Genomic DNA, 20,391 nt, shown 5'->3' on the forward strand with positions numbered 1-20,391 from the left:
AAGAATGGAGGTGGCTACCCCAGAGATATGTGCAGAGAACACTATTTCTTTTCGCCCTGCACGATACACGCTAAACGGGACCTTCCAGGACATGTTAGGTGGCCGACATTTTCCAAAGCAGTATTTCACATAGTCTAGGTCTGCAGGCTGTTAAATACTCCGGCGAAAGGCCAGGAGGCTCTTCATCTTCAAGTTAGGTAGCGGTGGGAACAGGCGGAACAACCCAAGTCCCCTCCAGTGCAGCGTATAGACTTGCCTGCCTCTCCGGCACGGAGCGCCGCTGGATTGGCGAGCTTGGCCCCACTAACCGGCGGGGAAGCCGGGGGAGCCCAGAGCCCCGGGCACCCCAGATTTCCGCCTTTCGGTCCTGTCCAGAGCCCCAGCTGCCTCTGCTTCGGGGATGCGGAAACCCCGTAGGAACAGGGCGGGCCGGGAGCGCGGTCGGCCCACCGCTTGCTGCAATATTCTTCCGCTGCAGAGCAAAGAGTTCCAACCTTCCCCAGGGTCCTGGGATTCTCAGCAGCCCTGTAATATCGGCAAATAACCTAATTTTGGCTTTAACACCGATTTGCTTAGGATATTTTCTGAGATAAGCACTTTAGGGTCACAATTTTCTGGCTGGCCGAAGCGCGAAGGAAAAATTCCTCCGCAGAAAACGGGTTCCGGCCGCGAGCCTATAAAAAACGGGTGGCGCGGCCGGGCTGTCTTTTCAGTCCGGCACTGAGTGGTTTTTCGGATCATGTCTGGTGGCTCCGCGGATTATAACAGGTATGGCGCTTCATCGGTGGTGCTCTGTGCTATAGGTCCTAAGACGCCGGTGGAGATTGTAATAGGTGGTGAGGAGGCAGGGAATCCTGGGTTTTAGGCATTGCCTTGGGGTACAGTACCCCACTGTCCTTCGAGAAGCTTCCATGGTGGGTAGGGCCTAGGTTGTGGGGGAAGAGTATGAAAACGGGGTGGTAAAAGTGTGTTTTCCCCAAATACGCCTTGAAATCGCGGCAGTTTCCCCTGTCTCTGCGGAGCCCGGCGTTTAGTGGAAGCCGTGGCGCAATCCGCAGTCGGTACAGTGTAATTGGGGCCCGAAGCTTTATTCGCGGACAACCGCGCGGTTTGGGGGCGCTAGACGATAGGTTCGGGTAAGGGCAGGACGGCGGCGGCTAGGGGCCGGGCCGGGCCGGGCCGGCCACACGTTCCCGGCGAACCGTTGGCAAGGCCTTGCCGGGCCTCGGCCCGCGTCAATCACCCCGGCTTGCGCAGTGTTAGGGGCGGAGCTCGGCGCGTGGAGCTCTCGCGAGATGGTCCGTGACCGAGAGGGGAGCGCTCGGGCCTGGGGGGAAGGGCCTGCGTCCGTAGGGTTTCCGGGCGTCCCTGGTTCCTAACCTTTGAGTGGCGCGCAGTATGTCGTGTGCTCTGCGGCACCATCCTCCTCTAATCGTTTAGAAAGTTTACACGTGCCTGGGAGGGTGACCGGGTGAGACCGGTTATGAAAGGGCTTTTATCCCCCTGAATGTGCAGTTTTGGGGTTGTGAGGAAGGGATGTTCTCTAACTACAGTATTTTTGTCAGCAGAGAACATGGCGGCCCAGAGGGAATGGACCCCGATGGTGTCATCGAGGTAAGAAATAGATGTGGAATTTGGAACGTTGGAAAGGTGGGTTGGTTCATCCCATTTATTCCTTTTTTTTTTTTTTTTTTAACTTTCAGAGCAACTGGAATGAGATTGTTGATAACTTTGATGATATGAACTTAAAGGAGTCTCTTCTTCGGGGCATCTATGCTTACGGTTTTGAGAAGCCATCAGCTATTCAGCAGAGAGCTATTATTCCATGTATTAAAGGTAAAAGAACTTGCTGACCCTTCTTAAAAATGAGCTAACTGTTAAACATAGACCTGGATCTTTTTCCCCTCTAATATGGGAAAATTACCTTTTGGGGAACTAGCGCTTATTTGTATTCCTTAAAGTGAAATGATGGCAATCATCTTTCGGGACTGACCTGAAATGAAGAGAATACTCATTGCTGATCACTTTTATTGTTTGGGCATAATTCATGTTCCAAATGGAATACATGGTGTGAACTAGAAGTAACGGTTTGATGTGGGATCGGTAAATATGTATCCTACTTTTTTTAGGGTATGATGTGATTGCTCAAGCTCAGTCAGGTACTGGCAAGACAGCCACATTTGCTATTTCCATCCTGCAACAGTTGGAGATTGAGTTCAAGGAGACCCAAGCACTAGTATTGGCCCCCACCAGAGAACTGGCTCAACAGGTATTGATAGTGTAGTTGAAAAAAACTGCTTGCGTGTTGCATAGGTTTCAGGTTTCACAACTGTGAAGAATTTAAAGCTTAGTATAAATTTGTCCTATAGAGCCCTCCTTTTAACTGTCCATGCATGCAGGGAGTTTTGTTGAAAGCTAGACAGGAACTGGGTGTGCAGGTATGGTTTGCAGGGTTGTGTAACAGACTGAGAAACTGGAGGTTTCTGTTCAGGGTGGACTAGACACGTTTTCATTTTTAAGTTTGAATGCAGTTGTGCAACATGAAAACTGCAGTGACATGTTCTCCTTTGACAGTCTCAGTAGTTTGTGATAACATCTGTTGCATGCTGCAGTTTTCAAAGCTCACTGCTCTATTGGCTTTGAAGTAAAGCCTTGCTAACAAACCTGTAGGCTTTATTAAGGCCAAGATTGTTAAGTCACAGTACCCTTCGGGGATAAATATTAACTTCCAGCTAAAACTGCTACTTTTTTAAATCACTACTTACACTTTCCTACACAGTGAAGGACAGTAGAGGAAGTATTTTTTGTTACTTACCTAGGTGGTACCTGGGGCATTAGGATTCAAAGTTTGATGAGGCACAAGATGTTTTCACAAAAGTTTATTTTGAGGTAGTTAGATTGGTCTGCATTTTAAGCTTGGAAGTAGTTAAGTGCTGTGCATGCATTAAAGCTGTTTGCAGACCAGATACTTGGCATTACGCTTTCGAAGTTATAGTCACAAGCCTGTAATTCTGCAGGATAATAATTAAAGCTTTTGGCTTTCAGATCCAAAAGGTAATTCTGGCACTTGGAGATTATATGGGAGCAACTTGTCATGCCTGCATTGGTGGAACAAATGTTCGAAATGAAATGCAAAAACTGCAGGCTGAAGCACCACATATTGTTGTTGGGACACCAGGGAGAGTGTTTGATATGTTAAACAGAAGATATCTCTGTAAGTATTGCTGATGAGTAAAGTTTTTACTATAATAAAGCGAATAGTATGCCTGAGAATTTAGATATGATGGTATGACTTTTATTTTTTAACAGCTCCAAAATGGATCAAAATGTTCGTTTTGGATGAAGCAGATGAAATGCTGAGCCGAGGGTTTAAGGATCAAATCTATGAGATTTTCCAAAAATTAAATACTAGTATTCAGGTGAGCTTTATTTGAGTCCCCTAAAATTGCTGGAGATCAGATTTAACACAGGCACTATTACAGTTGAAGTGTTTTGTGTCATTACCCCTACTTAACAGCAACTGATGGATAACTATTTCTATCTGGTATAATTCCATGTTCAGAGGTGCTTGATTTCAAAATGTTTTCTCTTGAGTATTGTGAAAGTTGTGCTAACTACGTGTGACAACGTATCTTTTTAAGGTGGTGTTGCTTTCTGCCACAATGCCAACGGATGTGTTGGAAGTGACCAAAAAATTCATGAGAGATCCAATTCGAATTTTGGTGAAAAAGGAAGAATTGACCCTTGAAGGAATCAAACAGTTTTATATTAATGTTGAAAGAGAGGTAATTTTTCTAATTGTTAAAAAGTTAGGTTTTTACCTTCTTGTATAAGCACTGTGCTAAAATTACAGAAACCAAGATAACCTTGGTTTTTGTAATAATGCTAGCAGAGTATACACAAGAAGAAGAGGAACTGCACTAGATTGTAAAGACTGGGGTGGACCTCTTTCTTAATGTCCAGTGTCCTTTGTCTTAAGATTTGGTGCAATATGTCTTTAGACCAATCTAATAAATGAGTTTTTAAAGAATGTAAGTTTGAAACAGTTGTTCGTGACTGTTACTTTCTCTTCGAATTACTGTAGGAATGGAAGTTGGATACACTTTGTGACTTGTACGAGACACTGACAATTACACAGGCTGTTATTTTTCTCAATACAAGGCGCAAGGTGGACTGGCTCACAGAGAAAATGCATGCCAGGGACTTCACAGTTTCTGCCCTGGTAAGAGGTATTCTAACCTAGTAATGGTAATTGAAACCTCTGCTTTCACTCAAGCAGGATTTAGACTACAATATAGCTGCTAAGTGCTGTGTTGTCGTTCCCCCTGCTAAAAATAAAGTTGTTTCTTTACTATACCTGTCTGCTATGCTCCAGTAGCAGCCAGGAACGCTTGGTCTCATACATGCTGATAAAGTTAAGTTACTGATTTGATTGGTGATTCTTGAATTAATAGGTTTGTTACTTTGCAGCACGGTGACATGGACCAGAAAGAAAGAGATGTTATTATGAGGGAATTTCGATCAGGGTCAAGCCGTGTTTTGATCACTACTGACTTGTTGGTAAGTCTTTTAATGCTCTTTTTAATCCACCAAAAGTTTGTTATTGGGGGAAGGTTTCTTAATGGCCTTTACCACCTTCGGGCTATTTGGGAGAACAAAGGAGGCCACGCTCCACAGTGAGCTATACCACTTAGTATAGTTCATTACTATTTTGTGGCCTACATCACACGGACTGTAGCCTACCAGGCTCCTCTGCCCAGGGATTTCCCCAGCAAGAATATAGGAGTGGGTTGCCATTTTCTTCTCCAGGGGACCTCAGGAATTGAACCATGTCTTTTTTTTTTTTTTTTACTGGTGAGCCACTGGGGAAGCCCCTATATTACATAGAATTTGAACATCATTATCACTGTATTTCAGGCTCGTGGAATTGATGTGCAACAAGTGTCATTGGTTATAAACTATGATCTACCTACCAATCGTGAAAACTATATTCACAGGTGAGTAGATGGCATCTTGACTTAGTGATGTATTGGTGTAACTCATTGCTTTTCTACTGACTAAATTGTCTGAAAGGTAACTTCAAATCAGGGAATTAAGTATTAAGACATAGTAACTTGGTAGGATATAATTAAAACTGTACTTGGGAAGATTGTGCACAGTGGGAAAACAGTTGTGAATGTTGCCCAAATTGTGGACTCTACATAGAGATCAGGTTGTTTTAGATCTGTTGGTCTTAGCTTATTTTTGAGCTTTATTTTTAGTGATGCTCTTGTGTCCATGTGCTTTCTTGGTGATTCCTCTATAGTTGGGATTTTCTTGGTGTTGTCTGGTAGCAATTTGAGCAGTCCCTGGTTTAGTTATAGTGGCTTTATCCCTAAGTAAATTGAATTGTACTTTGTTATATGATGTAAAAAAAGACTTTTTAAAAAATACAGGAGTCGATAGCAGCAGTTGATGACGAGATGGCACTCAGAAACGGCGTTGACGTAATTTAGGACGTGGAATCATAAGCGAAACAGCACACTGTTTGAATAAAGAGCGAGTCGGTATTTATACTTGTTTTTTTTTTTGTCATGATTATTTGATATTTTAACATGCTCCAGCTAAGGCATTTTGTGTAGTGTATTAGCCTATTAGGTGGTTTGTATTGTCTGGTTTCTATCAGGAAGGTTAAAGAGATGTTTTGGAGGTAAACACGTTTGAGTAATTTGAGTTACAACGTGTGAAACTGAGCAAAAAAGCAGTGATAAGTTTGGGTTACCATACCAAATACTTGTTTTCCCACTGGAAAAAGTTGTTAAGTTTTAGACAGTAGTTAACCTTGCAGCATTTGTATTTGCAGTTTACAGTTCCAGAAGTGCGTCGAAATGGATTACATAACTTCTTTGTTTTATCCCTGGTGTTTGACATCTGTCCCAGGCCGACATCTGCTCTTGGCTGGCCCACTTTGGTATGGGCTTTAAATTCACTACCCCAAACACAATACTGTCATCTGCTTTAAAAAAAAAAAGTAATGCTCAAAACACCTGATAAAATCTCATTTTGCAGCCAGACAAGCCTTGAATCCTTTTGGCACTAACTGCAGAGGAAGATTTTTTTCTCTAGATATTGAGCAGCTAGTGCTCCAATTAGAAGCACGAACTATAACCTTGATAAGTAAACAGCAGCTGATGGTTAACAAGTGGATCATCATGTTCAGTAGTTCATGCAGCATGTGAGAAGTAATATATTCTAATGGCTAATTTCTTTTCCTCACACAGAATTGGCAGAGGGGGTCGATTTGGGAGGAAAGGTGTGGCTATAAACTTTGTTACTGAAGAAGACAAGAGGATTCTTCGTGACATTGAGACTTTCTACAATACTACAGTGGAGGAAATGCCAATGAATGTGGCCGACCTTATTTAATTCCTGGGATGAGATAGTTTTGAATGCAGTGCTCGCTGTTGCTGAATAGGCGATCACAACGTGCATTGTGCTTCTTTCTTTGGGAATATTTGAATCTTGTCTCAATGCTCATAACGGATCAGAAATACAGATTTTGATAGCAAAGCGACATTAGTCGTGAGCTCTTGTGAGGAAAGTCATTGGCTTTATCCTCTTTAGAGTTAGACTGTTGGGGTGGGTATAAAAGATGGGGTCTGTAAAATCTTTCTTTCTTAGAAATTTATTTCCTAGTTCTGTAGAAATGGTTGTATTAGATGTTCTCTATCATTTAATAATATACTTGTGGACTAAAAGATATAAGTGCTGTATAAAATCAGCCAATTATGTTAAACTAGCATATCTGCCTTTATTGTGTTTGTCATTAGCCTGAATAGAAAGGCCTTTAAAATTGATTTTTTTTTTAGCTTTTGAATGCATTTTGTTTGGTATTATATTTATTCAATAAAGTATTTAATTAGTGCTAAGTGTGAACTGGACCCTGTTGCTAAGCCCCAGCAAGCAATCATCCTAGGTAGGGTTAAACCCCCAGTAAAATTGCCATATTGCACATGTCTTAATGAAGTTTGAATGTTAAATAAATTGTATATTCACTTTAAAGGTGCTTTGGTTATTTTATTATAAATTGGCTTATGAAATACATACTGAATATAGTTTTAGCAATTCTGAGTTAACTGCTGCATCACAGTAGCACAGAGGCTGATCAGCTGCAGATGTTCATCAGCGCCGTCTGCTAAGCATTTATCAACTTCCTACAAGAAAATGAAATATAGTAAGTAAAACTGCCCTTTTGTGGGTGTGGTGTGTATGTTGTGCTGAAATGTAGAATGCCTACTTACAGCAAGTTTTTCTGTAATAATAGACTTCTGTTTATCAGAAAGGTTATCATTTTCCACCACCACATCATGGAGTTGATTTACAAGTTGAGTTGCTGCATGACCCTCATCTATTAAGTCCTATAACCAAAATGTATATATTTTAGCATTATTGTCCCTTCACCCTCCCCCAAGGCTAGTAGAGTCACTTTACCTTTACCACAGCTTCTAGTTTGTCGAAAGAGCCACTCTGACAGGCAGCAAATACTCCATCAATTGTCTTAGCTGGTACTACCTAAAAGAATTAGTTTCTGGGTGAAGACAGTTGACTTCTCTACCAGTCTTGTACCCACTCCCTGTTAAATGCTTTCAGGCAGCACATGTTTTGCAGTTACAGGAAGGCAAAAAACTTTAAGCTCCAGATAGGTCCAGCCTTGATTATGCATGCCCATCTTTAAAAGATCAGGCACTGCCATGTAACCAGAGGAAGGCATTTACAAAATCCTTTCTCCTAGATGTCAATACAGAGGCCAGTTGGTCAGTTTCATTACAGTAAACAGAGCTAAGTTTGGAAAGGACTATCTGAAGACAAGGGTGTGGCACAAGAATTCCTTTAGTCACTTATCCCTTGGATAGGACCCACCTTTTGAAACTTAACGGCCACATCCCTGCCTGCATTCTGATATTTCCCAGCTACTATAAGCTACAGACTAAACATGATAGTATTTGGAGGTGACACCACTGGGAGGTGATTAGGTCATGAGTGCAGCCCTTGCAAATTGAATTTATGCCCTTAACCAAATACTCCCTTTTAGCACAGAAGGATGCAGGGAGGTATGAACCAGTCTGAATTAGGAAGTATGTCCTCTACATGACACTGGATCTGTGGGCACTTGATCTTTAAAATTGAGAATGCTGTTTATAAACCACTCAGTCTATGCCATTTGTTGAAGCAGCTTGAATAGACAGAACATAATCACTATTTGCTGAAGTAAATTTAAGTCACAAAAAAGTAAAAAAATTTTTGGATACCCAGTGCTCTTACCCCAGCAATATCTGTGATCACTTTTTCTGTGACTTCCTTTCCACCTGTTAGTCGAGTAGCACTTTGAAGAAATGTAATGGCTTTTCTTAAGTCTCCTTCTGACACTTTAACAAGATAAGCTATTCCCTAAAGAGAAAAAAGTTGTTCTTAACCTGTTACGGCCAATTAAGGATGAATTTAATAAAGAATGTCAATTCTATAGTGGCAGGATTCATGGAGACAGCTTTGATTACATAAATTATGGTTAAATTCTGTTGCAATGAATAGGGGTGTATATACTAATTACCAGAATTGCATCATACCTAATTAATTCTTGCACAGAAGTATTAGTAGTGACTATGCAGAGATTTGCTGTTGAAGAATTTGTAGTCTATGTATGAAATTTGCCTCAGCTTTGAGTCTGAAATATTGACAGATAATAAATTTCTAATAGCAACAGAAAGGCTAAACCTATAATTCCTAGACATTCCAGTTGTTCACTTAACTTTGCCTGAGCAACTGGCATCAGAAATTGAAGCAATACAAAATTGACTCTCAGGGCTTCTTCATAGGCATTCATCAAAGGAATTACTAATTTACACTAGCTGTAACAGTAATAGTAATTACCTCTTTGCTAATTTTGACATGTTCTTTATCAGCAATGTCTAGTAACCGCTGCTGCTGAATTTTATCTGACAGAGGTTTGAAGCGGAATTTAGAACATCTAGAGGTCAGAGGTTCAATTATTCTGTAAAATATTGGAAAAAAACAAGTCATTGTCTACAAAAACTCCCCCAAAGAACTTTATTAAGAAAAATCAAGATTTGATGAAGGGGAAACTAAGGGTAACCTTGAAACATTTTTTTCCTCTGTTTGGGGCTATCAAAGTAAGGTTCCCTGGTATCTATCTTTAGGGCAATAACACTTACCGGCTGACATAGTTACAGATGAGACAGAATCGGGTGGTTTTAGACTCTTTCTCCATGGTACGTCTTAAAGCTGCCTGGGCAGCTGAGGTCATAGAATCTGCTTCATCCAGAATCACAATTTTAAAAGGAGGACATGGCTTTCCACTGATTCAGAGAAATACACAGGAGTTAATTCATACATCATTATCACAATCTACTTTAGAACGTTCTAGTCACTCCAAAAGGAAACCCTGTGCCCATTAGGAGTCATTTCGCTTCTCTCCCAACTTTCCCAGCCATAGGCAATCAGGAATCTCTACCTTCTGTTTCCACAGGTTTGCCTATTCTGGACACAACATAAATGGAATCATATATTGTCAACATAATATGCTGTCTTTTGTGACTGGTTTCTTTTGCTTAATGTAATGTTTTTAAGGTTCAACCATGTTGTATCTCATTATTTCAATTCCTTTTATTGCCAAATACTATGGCAAGTGGATGAACATACTATCTTCATTCGTCCATTCTTTAGTTGATGGATATTGGGTTTTTTCCATGTTCTGACTATTATGAATGCTGCAGCTATAAACATTTGTGTACATGTGTATATATTTTCATATCCTGTCAATATATGTTTTAGGGCTGGAATTGCTGGGTCATATTTAACTTTTAGAGGAACTGCCAACTGTTTTCAAAGTGGCTGTGCCATTTTACATTACAACCAGCAATGTATAAGAGTTCTGATTTCTCCACATCCTTGGTAATACCAGTTGTTTTCTGTCTTTTTGATTACAGCCATTCTGCTGCTGCTGCTGCTAAGTTGCTTCAGTCATGTCCAACTCTGTGCGACCCCAGAGACGGCAGCCCACCAGGCTCCCGTCCCTGGGATTCTCCAGGCAAGAACACTGGAGTGGGTTGCCATTTCCTTCTCCAGTGCATGAAAGTGAAAAGTGAAAGTGAAGTCGCTCAGTCGTGTCCGACTCTTAGCGACCGCAAGGACTGCAGCCTACCAGGCTCCTCCGTCCATGGGATTTTCCCGGCAAGAGTACTGGAGTGGGTTGCCATTGCCTTCTCCATATAGCCATTCTAAATGGGTGTAAATGGTATTTCAACATGGTTTTTATTTGCATTTCTCTGGCTCATGATGTTAATGAGCATGTTTTGATATGCTTATTGACCACTTGTTTATCATCCTTGGGCTTCCTTGGTGGCTCAGTGCTAAAGAACCCGTTGGCTAATGCAGAAGACTCGGGTTCAATCCCTGGGTTGGGAAGATCCCCTGGAGGAGGAAATGGCAATCCACTCCAATATTCTTACCTGGGAAACCTCATAGATAGAGGAGTCTGGTGGGCTACAGTCCATGGGGTTTCAAAAGAGTTGGACATGACTTAGCAACTCAACAACAACAACATATTCCTTGGAGTAATGTCTATTCACATCCTTTGCCCATTTTTAAATTGGGTTGTCTTTTTATTACTGAGTTGTAAGAATTCTTTATTCTTGATCTAAGTCCCTTATCAAGTATATGATATATATATATTGTCAATCCAAGGCAGATATCAAAAACTGTCATTCACTTTCTACAAATTCCTAAGTGTGCTCTCATATAAAATTAAATATATGCCAAATACCAAAAATTTAACCTTGGAACTTTGCCACCTAAGGAGTATACGCAGTTGACTAAACATCCCTATTGAATTATTTTTTAATTTTTTTTGAATTATTATTAAAAATCAGGATTTTTATTTTGAGTGTACCACCAAACCATATTTGACTAATGAATACTCCTTAGACAAAATATCAACTAAAAACCCCTGATAGCTAAATAACTTAAAATTACTTACTAATGGAAAGGTCATTTCTAATTTTAAATAATTTAGATAAAAATATGATGTAATATGAAAAAAGTTGAAATTCTGGCAGAAATGTATTTTAAACAAATAGACATGGTATAGAAAAGGGAAGGCGAGCTTACTTACTCTGAACGGCTTCCTGACACAGTTAATTGGGCAAAATTCTTAACTTTCTCTCTAACTACTTGTATTCCACGTTCATCAGATGCATTTAACTCAAGAACTCTTAATCGAAAAAGTTCAGGCCTATGTCAAAAAAAAAATGAGAAACATCATAGAGCATATAAGTAAACCAGGTTTAAACCATATTTTAACATCTGCACACTTTTCAATAGTTTAAAATACACGTAGTTAACAATATGGATATAAGGCACACAGTCCTGTATTTTCTTTTGCAAGGTCATACAGTTAACATTCTGGCTTTTATCTGATACATCAAAAAAAAAAAAAAAAATAGGTGATGATACCACATAATGTGCTAAATTTTAAATCAATTTTCCACTTTGTACTGTTCATAAACATCTTGCCATGTCTTGATAAACACTGTAAAAACCATTTTAATAGCTATGAGTTTCTAACCTAAGACTGGTAACATCCTTCTATTGTTAAACATTTAGTTTTAAATATGTTACAATTTAAAATGATGGTGCAATGTAGCATATTTTGAATTCTTTCCAAAAAGTATCTTGCTATAAGGAAAACTACTGGATCAAAATATGAAGTTTATTTATTTTTTAGTTCTTTTAAAAAAATTATTAAAAGTAGCTCTTCATAGGAAAATCTGAGAATTTAAAAGAAAATAAAAACACCTGGCATACCCTGCTAAACCACTGTTTTGAATACTTCATTTTTCTATGTGTGTGTGTATGTATGTGTATATACACACACACACACACATATATATATATATATAGAACAGGAGTAGGGATTTAGTCTTTATTTTTCCTAAACAGCATGATATCCTCTGCATTTTTCTATGGGCATCAACATCTAGAAAGCTGTGAACATGTATTTTCTATTTTAAAACCACATATACCATTATATGTGGGATTTACAATTAAGTCCTTTCTACAAGTTATATAATTTGGACTAACTTACTCTAGAACAACTAATAGTAAACTACACTTAACAGCTTCTTTATGACTGCATTGCTAAGGACTGTTCAGACTGGATCTGAGTTGTCAAATTAATCGAAAAAGCTCCTTTAAAATTTTCTTGAGAAAACAAATGTTGCTGTCAAAATACTAGGTTCAGAGCAGCTTCCCCTTTTGTCTTCCTTGACACCTCAACAGAACTAATTATTCTTCCGTATTTGGTGGTTTCAGAGGCATCTAATTATTTTCATGTGTAGGATTTCAAATGTACCCTTAGGCCATATGCCTGATATTAAAATCCTGGATAAATTAAAAACAGCTGATGTTATGTTGGTGCATGTTGCATGGATACCAGACAGAGGGTAAAATATATCTTTTAACTTTAGATAAAGGGCTCCGGGCCCCCCTACTACAAGAATTGGCTAAGCCAAACACTGTCAATCTAGGAAGAGGACTCTAAGAAGGTGGCTCATAGAGATTTTCTGCTGTACCTGGAATCATACCGCATCAACTATGATACTCTGCTTACACTCAGGATACTTGAGGGCATGGAGCTGGCCCAGCCACTCTGGAGGCAGGCCCTGGGAAGTCCAGAGCAAGAAAGAACTCAAGAAGGGGTGGTCAACATCAGTAGCATCAAAACAGCAAATTCTATGACACAGATGTGAACATGACCATTAAGAGTGATGAAACTATCAGCATGACTGCAGATAGGGTCCTCTAGTCTCCAAAATGACAATGAGTTTTAAAGTGATGAAAAAAATCACAAGGCTCCTTGTAGTACATTCAAATGCTTGAACAAGTTTCAGAATAAAGGTTACAAAAGGTATAGGCAAACTAATTTATTGGAGGGGAAGAACTGAAAACAGTCCACTGGTTTATTAAGAAAAAAAATCAGAACAAAAATCAACCCAACAACAAACTCACAGAAAAACCAAATGCAAAGTTTTAGAGAAAGAAAAGCAGTACCAGAGATACTTAGTGTCAAGTCTTAAAAAAGAGAGATTTCAACTTACCCAAAGAGTTCCCTAGCTGCTGCCAAAATAGTTGATGTTTTTCCAGTTCCAGGTGGCCCGTAAAACAAGAGATTAGGGAGCTGCAGAAGTTAAATTTTATTTTTTTAAAAATTATATTCTGACACACACAGGTTAAAAATGACTGAAAATGTCTACAGAAGAATGCAATGACTTCCTTCATAGGGCATGTATGTCTGAATACAAAGATTTCTTAATAAAACTGGTATTACAGTAATAATAGTACTAAATCCTGCTTTTTCACAAACACCATTCATTTTTCCCCAAGATGTCTTTCTAGTGTCTTAAACTGAATCAATACTTATAATTGTTCTATATCTAATCTAATACATAGGTGAGATTTTCAAAGCAGGAATTAAAAACCTCTTATTTCTGAATGGAATCCTGGGCTTCTGTCAGTTCTTTATCTCACATCTGAACTCATGACTGGGCAAGATTTTATATTTTATAAAGATGTCAGTTGCTTCAAAAGGGACACTGACCAAATTGGATTTGGCCAATATCAAGGAAAAAGGAATGAAAATGGCATACTGGGGCTTTTCATGAGCTAAAGTTCCAAGAATAGAAACATTAAAAGAAAAGCATCTACTGTCACAGGATAGTCCACATCATGATTATGCACCCTGCCTGTAGGGATGCCTGCATATATTTCATCAGCAGAAGATAGTATAAGATTAAATAACTAGCTCTTTTAAACCTTAAATCTAGCTGGCTTGGCTCCTATCAAACAGGCAACTCATCTGTGGTACAGATTAACAAATGTATTAAATTCTAATGAGCACTGTTATGAAACTGTATACTTTAAAAAATTTTTTGATTTTATATTGGAATATAACTGGTAGTTTCAGGTGTGTAGCAGAGTGATTCAGTTATATATAGGCATGTATCTTTTTTTCCAAACTCTTGCCCCATTTAGGTTATTACAGAGTAGTAAGCAGAGTTCCCTGTGCTATACAGTAGGCCCTTGTTGGCTCTCTATTTTAGAGACAGCAGTGTGTACATGTCAACCTCAAACTCCCAATCTACCCACTAACCCTTCCCCTCTCTAGTAAGGATATATTTGTTTACTCAGTCTGTGACTTTGTTTCTGTTTTGTAAATAAGTCCATTTGTATCTTTTTTTTTTAAAATTTCTGTACATAAGCTGTATCATATGATATCTGTCTTTGTGAAACTACATTCTTCAGTATGTCCTTTCATGTATGGAAATCACCGCACATGGGAAACTAAGCAATATGCTTTATTTGCTTCCACTCTTGCCCGTCCTCCCTCCTCCCATCCATTCATTCGTCACTCAAATCAGATGCCACTCTACTTTCTACTTAAAGCTATTCACCACATTCATACTCTACTGAGAAAAACAAAACACACCCCCAAATCAACTTGCTTACTGTAACCTACAAAGATGTCCATCATTTTCTCACCACCTCTCTCTCCTTCTAGATGCCAACTCACAATGGCCTCCAATAGCTAAGCACTTTCTGGCCTGCACATATACTTCCCCATGAGCTGAAGTCTGACTCCGTTCTTCTGTTTATCAACTCCTGCTGTACCACAAGTCAGAAGCCTTCCCTGACCACCCAGTCTAAAGAGGGTCTCTTCTGTTATTCTCTCAGTGGTCTCTGCTGCACGTGATGTAATCTGCAATTATTTATTGTTACTTATTTAGCTGTTGGGTTTAACTTAAAACACCTGTTCACCTCACTATATGGGAAGCATGACTAGAATCTTATTTGTTCTACTCACATGTATGTTCTCAGCATCTCCTGCAGTACTCAGTATGTGCCACGTAAATAAACCAATACATAAATATATTTAAAAAGTATTACTGTTACACTGGTAACATACTGTTTAAGATACAAACTATGAGATTCACTATTTAAAAACAAAACCTCCCAGCCATCTTCATTTTTAAGACTTCATTTTTACTTTGATCCAACTACCTCAGTAGTTGTAATGATTCATCCAGTCAACTACTACATAGAATACTTTAAATTCTTTAAAATACAGTAAAATTATTAAGCCTTACATTATGTAATACTCTGATAATATATACATATAGAGCACTCAAGGACTGTACATGCAATATCAGTTCTAAAAAATCAGAAAGAAACTCTTATAATTCTACTTTAATATCCTTTAGTGTAAACAAAGGAATGAATTATTTTGCTTTACTCTTTCTTTAAAAAAAATTTTTTTGTATTGGAATATAGCTGATTAACAATGTTGTGACAGTTTCAGGTGGACAAGTAAGGGACTCAATCATACACAATTATCCATTCTCTCCCAAACTTCCCTCCCATCCAGGCTGCCATATAACATTAAGCAGAATTCCCTGTGCTATACAGGTTATCCATTTTAATTTCCTTTACTCTTAGAATTAAAAAAATTACTTTAACTCTAAGTTTCAAAAAACTTAAATCTGAAAAGAAACACAAATTATTAAACAAGCAGTTAAAGAAGAAAGTTCTTAATTCAGCCTTGTAAATTAGATGCTATAAAATCAAGAACTGGATCATAATCCCACTTCATTTTTTTAAGGAGTTGATGAATCATAGCAATTAAAAAAACATCATGTCCTGCAATCTGTGTCAATATTAGCATGCAATTTAAATCATATGCCATTATAAAATTAAAAGCTAAAGGTATGTGGATCAAATTAAGACAAATACTAGTGAAGAAGATTCAACAGTTTAATTCAAAACAACCAGGTTGAGAGGAAGGAAGAAAATTTTCAGAATAAAGCAAAAACCACATCCCACTATCACCTGCAACTGTTTCCCGTCCTCCACTAAGCTCTTGCAACACTTTGCCTTATACAATTTTAAACTACTAATTCTTCACATGGGTTTATCTTGTCTCTGAATTAACTGAAAATGCAACACACTCAAGGACACTTTATCCTATATATCACAGCAGGTGACATGACGCTGTAAACAGAACACTTTTTTTTTTGGTATTGTATTAAGAGTTCAAATCCTAAAATTAGGTGAGCAATCATACTTTCAAAGAATCTTTGACTCTTCCTCATAGGATCTATTGTTCAGTCGCTAAATCGTTTTTGACTCTTTGCAACCCTATGGACTGTAGCACACCAAACTTCCCTGTCCTATACTGTCTCCTGGAGTTTGCTCAAACTCATGTCCATTGAGTCAATGATGCCATCCAACCATCTCATCCTCTGTCGCCCCCTTCTCCTCCTGCCCTCAATCTTTCCCAGCATCAGCATCTTTTCCAATGAGGCTCTTCACATCAGATGGCCAAAATATTGGAGCGTCAGTTTCAGCATCAGTCCTTCCAATGAATATTCAGGGTTGATTTCCTTTAGGATAGTAGCTATCATTATCTATAATTCTCTCATTTATTGTGCTTACATGTTTATTCTCTCTCCCCACCAAAATGAAAGCTCATGAGCAAACGGACCCAGTCTATCTTGCTTAATGATCTCCACTTGTGTACCATATAACAAGGCCACCATAGGATAGAAGAGATGCTCAACAAATATTTGTTGAACTACTCCTCCACTGTACAAATAGTAATAAAGGGCCTACAATGTATATACAGAATAGTATTTAAAAGGGACTGGAGGCTATAAAGGAAGGAAGAGGGTGAATGAATTCTTAAATCTCCCAATGACTTTAGGACTCCAGACAGCATATACTACTCACATCAGCTCCTTCTAAAGACTTTTTAAGGACTGCAACCACTTCTTCCTGGAAAGCAACTTCATCCACACATTTTGGGCGACTGGGGAGGGAAAAAAACTTATTTAGTATATTACAGTAGCCACAGAAGTCTTTCCTTTTGTTAAAATACCAATGATAATTCTCTCATATCAGTAATGAAATGAGAAACTTTCGTAACTGGATATGGAAACCCCATCTGTATTCACTTCAGGCAAATACTAAGGAATGAAATGAAGTGACGTTTCACTCTTCGAGATGCATTGTTTACATCTGTTGTGCTTACAAAAATTATGCAATGGGATTTTATTTTATAACATCACAAATGTCAACTGGTTCAAAATGTAAAGTGAACACTTGCCTAGGAAGTAACATGTTTTGACAACATGCACCTAAGCTGAAAAGAGAGACCTATTTAGCAACCTTAAAAGAGGTAACAATTATGTATTCACTTGACACTAACAAAATAACAAGCTTAATCAATATGAAGTATAACTTTTGTCTTACATAACTAATGCTGTTAAGCTAAGTTATCCAACACTAAGGTTAGGCTTTGTGCTTAGTTAACTAATCAAAAGCTCTTTTCTATTTATACTTTTCTAAGTAAACAGGCCAACACCAGACAGATATTTTATGTCAGATGTTATCTTAGAAAACCAGTATGTATTATAAACCAGGGTTTCAAAAAAATAAATAAGTAAATAAACTAGGGTTTCATATTCAAATACCTGCAGAGTCCAGGCAGATAACAAGAGTGAAAAATGCAAGTTTAAGACAAGAGACACTAGTAGGGACTGCAGTGAAGTGAGGAACATATGACCTTTCCAGAATGAGTAGTATTCCATTTAAGTGTTTTCAGGTGAGAACCTGAATATAGTGCTGCCTAATCTCCTGAGCAGCTGAAAATCTAGAATCTCCTGAGCAGCTGAAAATCTAGATTTTAACCTTTGTGTAATTTATTTAATAAAAAGATTCTAGACTTTTATGTGAAATTTCCCATTTTTAAAAGCATTACTGATGCCAAACAAAACTTATGAAGGCCTAACTTGGCTTATAAGTAATCTGCAATTCTTTGGTAATAACTGAGGGTATACTAGGGGTTACAACTACTTGTTATAATATCACTTAACTGACTGAAATTTAACAGCCCCATCAGTGTTGTTTCTGCCAAAAATATATAAACAAAAACTCAACAATTTCCAGTTATCAGTAATGAAAAGAGGAACAGATTATGCGGATTTAAGCAAAACTCCTAAGAGCTTGTGGTCAGTTTATAGAAACTTTGTTTTCTTCACTGCTGTATCCCGGCCCCCTAAACCACAGACCTCAGTTACAGAGAAGGCTGTAGTTCATGCAGAAAATGAGTGAATTAAGCTAGAGTATTCTAAGGTACGTTTCAGTTCCAAGGTTCTATGCCTTCTACAATTGGGTGATTTTCTTTTAAAGATGATTTTTTTGAAAAATATTATTTGTTTATTTGGCTGTGCCAGGTCTTAGCCGCAGCATACAGGATGTTTGATTTTTGCTTTGGCATGTGAACTCTTAGTTGTGGCACGTAGGATCTAGTTCCCCCACCAGGTATAGAACCTGGGCCCTCTGCTCTGGGAGCACGGAGTCTGAGCCACTGGACCACTAGGGAAGTCCTAACTGGCAACACTTAAAAGGAAGGCAAGGACTTCCCTGGTGGCTCAGATGGTAAAGCCGTCTGTCTACAATGTGGGAGACCTGGGTTCGATCCCTGGGTCTGGAAGATCCCCTAGAGAAGGAAATGGCAACCCACTCCAGTATTCTTGCCTGGAAAATCCCAAGGACGGAGGAGCCTGGTAGGCTGCAGTCCATGGGGTCACAAAGAATTGGACACGACTGAGCGACTTCACTTCACAAGCAAGGCAAATCATCCTCCTCTTAAGTTAAAAAGAAAAAGTGATCAAAACTGGTCTGAGAGGTAATTTATTATTTCAACAAAAACGCGTGTTCTTACTATTTTTCCACCCATGGAACAGGTTTGGCTTTCTTGTTCTCTCCACTACTTCTGGCAGTGGCAGTTACTCCTCGATCCTTAGTCGACGGTGGTTTAGTGCTGATAGATGCGCCTTTTAGAAATGCCTGCATGGTTACTTCACCCTGACCAGGTCTAAGACAGAAAGGGAAAAGCTCTTTTGACACCATTATAAGGAAGTATAGCCTGAAAGCACACTTAACCCCGTATAGACATTCAATAAATACTACATGAAGGACATCACCCCGTGACCCAGCATCCCCTAAATGCATTCTACTGAAGACTAGTGGGACATAAACTAGTGGGCCAAAGTGCTAAAGGAACTTAAAAATCTACTTATAGTGAGGGAGTTATAGAAAAAAGGACTTCTAACTTTTTGATAAGTACGATGGCATTAATGGCCAAACTGTACAGGGGTCTCAAAAGTCATCAGCCTAGCTCTAGCTCAGACCCTAGAATGGACTCAAAAATTAGGTGGAGTACCAGGACCAAAAATGAAAACCCTCTGCTTCTCATGGGCTCCACTCAAGAGCCTATTTTACTGGCAGAGCCTGTGCTTGCCTTCAGAAGCTTTTGTGGGGAGGGAACTGGGGGAGAGGAGACACTGATGTTAAAATGTAAATAACTGTTTTTCTGATTGCATGCTTATTTGAAAAAATCAAAACAAAGCAGAAAAGCATGAGGAGTTTAAAAAATTCAAAATCTCACCCATAAGATAAGTATTAACATTCAGGTAAACATTCACCCAAGCAGCACAAGGCTGTTTTTAGGGATAGTTTGCCTGAAAACCCCCAGCATTAGTAGCAATTTTATTTCTTTTTTTGGAAGTGCAATTTTTTCTTCACTGTTGTGTTTCCAGGGCGTGGCACAGGATAGATGCTTTATAAGATTCGGTGACTGAATTACCATTTATCAGACCCAGTTTCCCCTTCTGTAAAAGAATCTAAAAGCCCATTTCTTAAGATAACTAAGTCAAAAGAACTGTTTAAACACATAGCTCTGTGCTTAGCATAGGGGTATATAATCAATGAATAAAATAAACTGTTAATATCTGTAAACTAAGGTTTTTAACGTTGTTGGATTAGTCCATCCCTGCAACAGGCTGTAATATCGCCCAAAGCAGGGCTCTGAAGGATGATAAGGCTGAGCTACCCGCACACCAAGGGGTGCAAGACATCACAGAGGTATCCAGGGCGCAAAAGTGGAGAAAGGCGAAGGTAATCCTCGCAATTTCTCCCGCTGGTCACCTGTTCTCCCCGGTTCCCTGCGCGTGTTCGCCGGCAGTGCCTGGGCCTTTCAGTAGCTCGTATCGAGAGCGAGGACGCCGCCGGCTCGTTCCTGAGATTTCCGGGACAGGGAAAGGGCGAGGTGGTCACGAAGTCTTAGCTCCGTCCCCCAAGCTGAGACTCTCAGGCCCGGGAAGCCCCGAGCGGCAGAGCGGGGACACTTAACAGCTGCCGCCTTCAGCAAGCATCCCCAGTTCCCGCCACCGAAAGGCGGCGAAGGGCAGGGCGGGAATACGCCGCACGCGCGTCACTTCC

At 39.3% G+C, this 20,391-nt stretch overlaps 2 protein-coding genes and 4 non-coding genes across 9 annotated transcripts; 5 read left to right on the top strand and 1 right to left on the bottom strand.

The window, feature by feature from the left end:
- Nucleotides 1–629: 629 nt before the first annotated feature.
- On the top strand, nt 630–7,041 carry EIF4A2 (eukaryotic translation initiation factor 4A2). 4 transcript variants are annotated; one of them, XR_009696970.1, is made up of 12 exons: nt 672–768; nt 1,566–1,614; nt 1,704–1,836; nt 2,130–2,269; nt 3,046–3,214; nt 3,310–3,419; nt 3,642–3,785; nt 4,085–4,222; nt 4,471–4,560; nt 4,918–4,997; nt 5,436–5,546; nt 6,261–6,491. XR_009696970.1 is itself a non-coding variant. In XM_061166779.1 (11 exons), exons 1-11 carry the CDS (start codon nt 740–742, stop codon nt 6,403–6,405), a joined length of 1,224 nt encoding a protein of 407 aa, XP_061022762.1. In that variant the 5' UTR covers nt 630–739; the 3' UTR covers nt 6,406–7,041. The 4 variants fall into 4 exon arrangements, 2 of the variants coding, with proteins under 2 accessions (XP_061022762.1, XP_061022761.1); XR_009696971.1 differs by having other exon boundaries at nt 5,436–5,542; XM_061166779.1 differs by lacking the exon at nt 5,436–5,546 and having other exon boundaries at nt 630–768; nt 1,569–1,614; nt 6,261–7,041.
- Nucleotides 1,959–2,027, top strand: LOC133074329 (small nucleolar RNA SNORD2). The gene has a single exon (XR_009697172.1). It is a non-coding gene; the product is annotated as a small nucleolar RNA SNORD2 (small nucleolar RNA).
- LOC133074325 (small nucleolar RNA SNORA81) lies at nt 3,820–3,995 on the top strand. Its single transcript, XR_009697169.1, has one exon. It is a non-coding gene; the product is annotated as a small nucleolar RNA SNORA81 (small nucleolar RNA).
- On the top strand, nt 4,274–4,405 carry LOC133074293 (small nucleolar RNA SNORA63). Its single transcript, XR_009697139.1, has one exon. It is a non-coding gene; the product is annotated as a small nucleolar RNA SNORA63 (small nucleolar RNA).
- On the top strand, nt 4,587–4,725 carry LOC133074305 (small nucleolar RNA SNORA4). The gene has a single exon (XR_009697150.1). It is a non-coding gene; the product is annotated as a small nucleolar RNA SNORA4 (small nucleolar RNA).
- RFC4 (replication factor C subunit 4) lies at nt 7,036–20,352 on the bottom strand. The gene is made up of 11 exons (XM_061166780.1): nt 20,098–20,352; nt 18,833–18,985; nt 16,837–16,915; nt 13,152–13,231; nt 11,168–11,287; nt 9,210–9,353; nt 8,908–9,028; nt 8,302–8,427; nt 7,471–7,551; nt 7,281–7,397; nt 7,036–7,193 (listed from the first exon to the last, which is right to left on the bottom strand). The coding sequence occupies exons 2-11, from the start codon at nt 18,961–18,963 to the stop codon at nt 7,098–7,100; spliced, it is 1,095 nt and encodes a 364-aa protein (XP_061022763.1). The 5' UTR covers nt 18,964–18,985; nt 20,098–20,352; the 3' UTR covers nt 7,036–7,097.
- Between the last annotated feature and the right edge of the window lie 39 nt (nt 20,353–20,391).

This window comes from Dama dama, chromosome 19 (assembly GCF_033118175.1).
Source record: "Dama dama isolate Ldn47 chromosome 19, ASM3311817v1, whole genome shotgun sequence".
Classification (NCBI taxonomy): domain Eukaryota; kingdom Metazoa; phylum Chordata; class Mammalia; order Artiodactyla; family Cervidae; genus Dama; species Dama dama.